The 8,019-nt window shown below is 36.8% G+C and overlaps 1 protein-coding gene across 4 annotated transcripts in view; it reads right to left on the reverse strand.

Moving 5' to 3' along the window:
- ARL15 (ADP ribosylation factor like GTPase 15) overlaps positions 1-8,019 on the reverse strand; it is a 327,109-nt gene that overhangs the window by 171,601 nt on the left and 147,489 nt on the right. For all 4 annotated transcript variants that reach the window (XM_019532053.1, XM_019532054.1, XM_019532056.1 and 1 more), the window contains one exon: positions 6,058-6,266. In XM_019532053.1, coding sequence (XP_019387598.1) covers positions 6,058-6,266 — 209 coding nt within the window. The remainder of the gene's footprint in view (positions 1-6,057; positions 6,267-8,019) is intronic.

The following is an 8,019-nucleotide window of genomic DNA, read 5'->3' on the forward strand; positions in this document are numbered from 1 at the left end:
CAAATATAAACTACTTGTTTTCATTCTGAAAACCCTTTTCAGTCTATATCATTTCATTCACTATGGAAAGGTCAACTCCCATGTAAAACTTACTTGCGATCCCAGTTTCTAGTTGCTCAATTTTCAAACACCTCTCTCGTGATTTCTCTAAAGCTCCTCCTTGTTCTAGAGAGGAGCGTCCTATAAACATCTTCAAAACTGTATTTTCCTTAAAATCTCTGCTTAAAAACCCCTCATCCTTGTGAAGACACTTACAATATCTTAACAGTTAGTTCTCCAATGCCTCATACTGCTTATTGTGCTGACCAATATTATCTCATGATTTCCTTGTGTTCCCATCTGCCTACATCCATCAGTTGTCTCTTTTATTGTCATGGATAAGCTCTTTTTATTCCATTTTATACATCTCCTCATGCAATGGGTTCCTGATGCACAAATAGGGTTCCTGGGTGCTACAGCAACAAAGATAAATAATAGAACTCAGTACAATGCTCTTGACTGTTCTACTGCTCCAAGAAATAAAAAAATTGGGAAAAGCACGAACGTCTCTGAACATCTGTAAATGTACAAGCACTAACTTTAATTTACTGGACTTCTAAAAGGTACCAAATTTGTATTTTAAAATTATCAACAAACTTTGGTTACAGACAATGCACAACCCAAGAAACGAGGAAAGCCTCTCTTTACAGCTTAATGAATACAACTCACCTCTAACTCAAAAGCCTACATGAGAAAGGATAGTTCAGTCTCTATGTCAAAGTATTGCCAGCTTCTCTGCTGAGATGCCAGTAAAGATGGTGCTCATGATACTCCTGGTGATATGGATGTCCAATTGCTAGGAATTAGGCTGAGCCTAAAAATTCCTTTCACCTCACACATCTGAACACAACAAAGTAATGTCCATAACCAGCTTGAAACAGTCAAAAAGATGAACCACTCAATCAAGAATAAGTAACAAGAGGGAACATATTCTGGGCTACACAAAATGATCATTTAAGCCTTCTGTTTTGCAGTTTATTTATACTTCCTCCACTGCATAAAAACGCCTTGATTGTTTGTATCAGCAACTACTGAACCACAATGCTTAAAGAAGAGAACAGCCTAGCACCTCTTTCAAAAATTGTAATAGAGAACAGCTCTTACCTGCATACAGCACAGTTACATGTTTTCATATTTGTTTTCACTGGTTTGTCTGAAGTCATTCTCACTTAATGCTCAGCTGATACATGTCCTACCAAGAAACTGGTATTCCTTTCACAATACATAAAACACTGACTTCTACAACCAGAACTAGTAGTAGGTAGGGAGGTAGGCTCTCCCACTCCCAGAGAACAATGAAACCATTAATATCCTGGAGCTAAGCCTGGCCGATTTTGAAGTCACTAGGAACACAAGAGTGTACAGCTTTCAATGTGAACTTTGTCACAAGACAAAGGACCACTGGAGACCCAGTGAAAACTTCATCTTGCTAGGGCAGGGAGTTCATCTGAAGAGGGGGGCACCTAAAACCTTCTGGATGGCACTGCTGACTCTGGAAATTACTTCTGGGTTTAAGCTTTTGAGGAGGTATTAGCAGTCAAATCACTGTTTTTTCTTACTTTACTGCAGTGCCTCCTCATAGGATTAGCCTTTAACACTCCCTGCTAGAAGAAAATTGAATTTAATACTACCCACTAAACAGATTAACTAGAACACCTTCAAATTCTTTCTCCTTAAAACAAATTAAAAGAATGCAATCATCTCTATACACACGAAAATTGGTTTTGGAAGTTCTGCATTTTTAACTTGAGGGCATTTCTAGCCAAGCTACTATAACTTTTGAAGTATATTTTGAGAGAGAAAGAGAGTTTCTTCTAAACTCCAAGTCATGGGTTACACAGGGCTGAATTGTTATCTGCAACTCAATGACATCTCTGTGGAAAGATTTCTCATTCCTTCCAAACTGCTAACCAATAATGCCAATGTATTTGCTTGTTACACGCTCAGTACAGGCTACGCTTGCACAATAGTTGATATGTGTGCAATTCATATTTTAAAAATAAGATACCACTTCTGTATCAGCTGACTATTTAGCTCAAAGGAACTTTCTGACTTTTCAATAAGTAGAAATTTTAAAATTATCTATATACAATGAAATCAAAGGCTTCAGCAATTCTGCATAAAAGGGTATTTACACTGAGAGTTACAAAACTCTTCATATCACATAACTTATCACTTAAATAACTCTTAACAAGAAATCATCAGAAACACCTGTCCACACCCAAAAACAAATCTACCTCACCCTAAACACCCATGAACCATGAGCCCTAGGTTAAAATTAATTAGGTATAGTGCGTTGGATACATTGGAAATACTGGATAAATAAGCCTATTAACATTTGTATGCCATGTTTAAACCATGTTTCTATTTTTTGTGCAAAAGAACTTGTATTTACCTGTAAATATTTACATTCTCTAAATGAAATGTTTATAACACATTAAAATTAGAAACCTATTTAAGGGTCAGTGCTTCTAATTTGTAATATAATCTTAACTTAGCAATGTTCTCTTGTGTTGTGCTTAACTGAAACCATCAAATGATTTGCATTAAGATTATGCACTATATAATAAAGTACTAGGTCTATTCCAGCATCTCCAGTTGACATTAATTTACCAAAAAACAATTAATTATTACTTGAAAATTACATAAGCTCAAGCCAAAACAGGTTCTATATATTTTTGAGGCAGGGAGAGAAGTAAACAGTATCCAAAGTGAGATGACTAAAAACAAATAAAGGAGGGTGTTTTTTTAAATGTCAAATTACATTTACAGGCTACGAAGTATTGCACAGTACTGTCCAAATTTTCCTGTTTTAATTTTAGATTTTAAAATAGGCTAGGAACATAGGTGAAACAGAGCCACAATCAGCAACTAAGGGAAAACAGGATTATATTTATTGGCTACTATCTCAACTAAACTTCCCATAACATTTTCCCTGATCCCTTAAATAACTTCAGAATTGAACTACATCGTAGAACAAATTAAATAGAATAACATTTCAATAAAAATAAACAGATCTACTGTATACTTTTAAAATTTTTCATTACATAGGTTTTGAACTAAGTTACTTACAGCTTTTGCTTATTAATGCATTAGGCCTGTACTATGTGCAGTACTGCTTCTGAAAATGCAGCGTGTGCAGAAAAGTGCTTGATTAAAAAAAAAGCACAAACTAAAATTTTGGAAAACTGGAGCAAACTGCATTTCCCAAAAGGGAATACAACTAACATCTGCTTGGCTCTTCCCCTATCTAGTAAACTATTTTTGCTATAGAGAAATATTTGTTCATAATTCCCATTATACACTGCTCAAATATGAATGGTTTCATTTTATTAAATTGAAAGTGGTCCTTGTAGGTGTATTAAACAAGTTGGAGCTATGGACTCTACAAGACCGCATGTGTTCTTTGAAATTATAATACACTGTCTTTGTTTAATTAGTTTTACACTTTTTTTGCTTTAATACAGGTAATGCATAAACACATGTACAAAAGAATATTCACATTCCCTTCTATATGTTATTTTTAAAATGCTTCCCTTGAAACCAGTAATGACCAAATGATAATTCAGTCTCCCATTTCTTTTGCTTCACATTTTCAAAAAAGGAATAAAAAAGGACAGTGAAAGTTTTAAGGAGGCAGTACATCTCTTCATTTTAGTAACCGCATAATTGTGCTGGAATGTCTACATTTTGCTTTCAGGAAGCACAAAACATAAATTTTCTAGGGAACAAGAAATCTATCGTCTTTCTGCTTCATTGTCACCTTAAATTAACCAAATTAACCAAAATGCTCTTCTGTAATTGGATTAGTTTTCCATTATTCTTCATAAAAAGAGAAGTACTCTTCATTCAGTTAGTTCTCAATGTGTTTTTCTGCAAAATTTATGAGAGCTATGTCTTGAGAGAAAAAATCATGGTTGCAATTTCAAGTTTTAGATTAAACTTAACAGGAAACCAAGACTTTTTCCTTCAAGAAAATACACCAAGGTATTGTTTTGAAGACATTCAGTACAAATGTCTTGTTAAAAGTATTTTTGAAAGCATATCAAGATGAATTCTGATATTGATGTATATAAAATGCTACTGATCAAGTATAGAATTATTTTGCAGAATACCAGTGGAGCTAAAGAAGGAAGGTCCTAGAGGCAGAGGAAGACCAAGAAAGACAGAAAAATATTTCATAATATAGGCCTAATATTTATTAACACACACATATATCATCAAAATCTCTAGGTCGTATTGCACCTTCTTTAAAAGTTAGGCTGGACATTATCTTAAAGGTATAAAGCAAAGCATTTAAATGGCCACATGGAAAAAAGTGAACATACTTCCTCCGACACATTAGAATCACCCTCTGGGTGAAAAGTAAAATTTAAGATCTGCACTCCCTGTTGTAATACTTATCCCAATATCGTAGTACATACTTTGCTCCAAGTTGACAAGAAAAGATCTTGTGCACAGTTTAAGAACAATAATTGGTGTCTTTTTTCCCTTCTCCCTTCTTGTAAAAGTGAGATGTCATTAAACCAAAATTATTCTTTTCTTGTCTTCAAAGCACCATATACTTCTTGTTTGTGCTATATTTCTGTCTGCATTAAAACCTGGGGATGCAATTTCAAAAACAGGATTCTCAAGGTTGGTTTTAAATTCAGCAGTTAGGCATATATAAGTGCTTGCCCACTTCAGAAAGATACTGAACCCCATGCTGTGCCTAGCAAGAGAGTGCCATTTTTATGATAAAAGGAGTTTGGGAATAAAATGCAACTGTTGAACTTGCATCAATTACCAGTATTAAAGTGGTCTACAGCATTTGCTACTGAATATCCTGTTTCTGAATCATAGATTGAATTCATCTTCTTCAGAAGCTCTTTTTCTGGGAGATGAAAACTTAGATTTCATTCCTGCATCCACCACTAACTTTGTCTCTAATGAATGTTGTTTACCCTGATGTAACCAAGATATACAAATTTAAACCTCACAAGGGCATAAAGCTTGATTTTTGCAAAATACAGGATTTTCATTGGAGAAACTATCATTTCTGCAGGAGAGGGAGAGAAGAAAGTATGTGCAAGAAGTCACAATCCATACTGCTATATAATCCAAATAAGTTCCTAATGCAGTTTTGACTTCACTATAATGAAAAGTATAATTCAGAGGAGGAACATATTTCATGTAAGCTCTCTACTATAATAAGTGCTTAAAATAAAAAAGGTGAACAGAATTACAAAACTGACTGTATTTTAACATCAGAAAAATGCAAAATAACCTTTTAATTTTTTTATTTTTTTTAAAGAGTAGAGCTTCTTGTGAAGACCACATCATCCTTAACAACTTTTTTATTGCTTTATATCAATGAAACTTAGTACCCAAGTTAAGAGTGAAATGTGTATTTTTCTGGAACTATAATAGTAGCTGAATATTTTAAATAGAATAATTATGAGAGTCACTACATTAACTACAAGGAAGGCAAAAAACATCACACCTTAAATTACAAAAATTAGAATCAGATGAAGAGCTCAGAACTACAACTTTAGTCCTATGTCAGTGGCTAATAGTGAAGAAAAAGCAGCTTTTCTATAAAAAGCTTCCCATAGTTGCAAGCTTAATAAATTGCTTTAAGCAATGGTGAAAACAGCATAATGGAAATAGCTATTATTTTAGTCTTGCACCAACAAAAACAAGCAAAACAAAAGATACTTTCCCTGCAGCCTTTGGTAAAAGCAGTTAGAAATGTCTTTTCTCTCTTGCAGTGAAATAAGGTGAAAGCAGGAGAATTGTGTCCAACTCTTACAGGTACTCTTTCCCAAGACTAATGATGGGGAGAGTGCAGTAGATTGTAATGTCCTTAGGGGAAGGAGCATTTTGTGTGCGAGACTGCCACCTGCCATAATGAGGCTCTGCTCCTTGACTTAGGGTTTGTGGATTATGTAGTAGTAGCAACAACAACAACAACATGCTTTCTTTTGTGATGTGTAGACAGCAAATATGGGTGGACAACATACTGCCACAGAGACATACCTCTTGTACTGAGCGAGCTGCTGGCTTGTCTTGATGGTTAGCCAATATCAAAAATGGCAAAGTACATAACTGCGGGTGCTGAAGAGCAGAATGCAGTTCATTCCTAGCAGTTTCTAGATCATCTTCAGAGGATGCACTGTCTAACACAAATATTACCCCTTGCGATCCTTGGTAGTAACGACTCCAGTACTTCCTGATATTGTCAGCCCCTTTCAAAACAATAATAAAAACTAATTAAAATAAAATGAAGTTTAACAGATTAATTATTCATATCAGATGACAACCGTTAGAGTGTTTAAAATAATGGGATAAATTCTCTTTGATGATAATACATTCTTTGAAAACCAACCAAAAACAAGAAAGTTAGTTTGTAAAAGCAGGCCAAAAGCTGGTCCAGTATCTTATACTTGCTCTGAAAGCATCTTTGTTTGAGAGTCTTCAGGCACTAAACCTCTGGAAAGCCATCAACTTTTACACCCCCACCCGCCATGTGTCACCTATGTATAAATAATGGAAACCTTCCCCTTTCTTACTCTTACCCTGCCTCAGAGTCTGACACTGTTACGTGTCTTTTCTGTCATTTTCCATGTGGGCTCTTTCTGAAAGCAGTTCTTTTTATGTCTATGAAGCATTATGTGAATATTCAATAGTTTAAAATTCTAATGAAAATCTACAGTGATTATATATTTCATCAATGGTAAGGTGATACAAATTTAATACACGCAAGGATTCACTTTAACTAATTTTGTTCCATTGACCATGAAGGCCTTCCTAATAAAGCTCTACCCCGTTCAGGGAATGAAGCTAGGATGTAATCTACATTAAGAAAGATTCTGGCTTGATACCATCAAACTACAGATAACAAATTCTTGCAGTTCTTTTGTCTGGAATGGCACCTAGCCTATAGTAGAAGGAAGGGTGGGAGAAGGAAGGGGATGGCGTGGGGGAAGGTGACAGTGTGTCAGATAAAGAAAGGTGCTTTGGAGAAGGAGGTATGTAAATGTCACTTTTACATGAAATCTTCATTGAAGAGTTGGGAAAAAAGGTTATTTATGCCTGCATATTATGTATATATTAGGGCTGTGCAAAGCTTTGGTTGTTGATTCAATTTGGAGGAGAGCCCAATTCAGTAGCCGAATCTCCGATTCTGAATCAAATCAGGAAACCCATTAATCTCTTTGAATTGTATCGGAGGCTTCCAATTCAATTCGGAGAGATTTGATGATTTGGACATAGACACAGCTTTATGTTTTTTCTACATACCTCAAGGTACCAGTTGGCTCATGAACACTGAGATGGTGAGGCAGATGGAGCATCCCATGGGAGCATGAGCGGGGGCAGCGTCCCCAGTGCACTTGTTGGTGGACCTGGAAGTGGACCAGAAGCACTTCCGGTCCACTTCCGGGTCTGCTGCAGGGTATGTCGGCAACTCCCCCCGCCCCCCAGCTCAGCGACTGCTGCCTCCTCCGTCTGTGGGGGGAATACCTGGGGTCCTCCCGTGGCCGATAGCCAAGCCAGGAGACCTGGAAGTACTTGTGGTCCACTTCCAGGTCTGCTACCAAGCACATGGGGGGACCCCCCCGACATGCTTATGGGATGCTCCATCTGCCCCATCATCTCAGCATTCACAAGCTACACCTGATACCTCGAGGCAAATAGAAAAAACATATAAAGCTGTGTCTATGGCTGAATCACTGATTCTCCAAACCGAAGATTCGGATTCGGCTGAATTTCATAGATTTCATAGACATTAGGGCTGGAAGGGACCTCGGGAGATCATCGAATCCAGGCCCCTGCCCTAAGGGCAGGAAGTCAGCTGGGGTCATAGGATCCCAGCAAGATAAGCATCCAATTTACTCCTGAAGGTGCTCAATGTAGGTGCTTGAACCACCTCCGCTGGCAGACTGTTCCAGACCTTGGGGGCTCGGACAGTAAAGAAATTCTTCCTTATGTCCAGCCTGA

The sequence above is a fragment of the Crocodylus porosus genome, unplaced genomic scaffold, assembly GCF_001723895.1.
Source record: "Crocodylus porosus isolate Cpor-Errol unplaced genomic scaffold, CroPor_comp1, whole genome shotgun sequence".
Classification (NCBI taxonomy): domain Eukaryota; kingdom Metazoa; phylum Chordata; order Crocodylia; family Crocodylidae; genus Crocodylus; species Crocodylus porosus.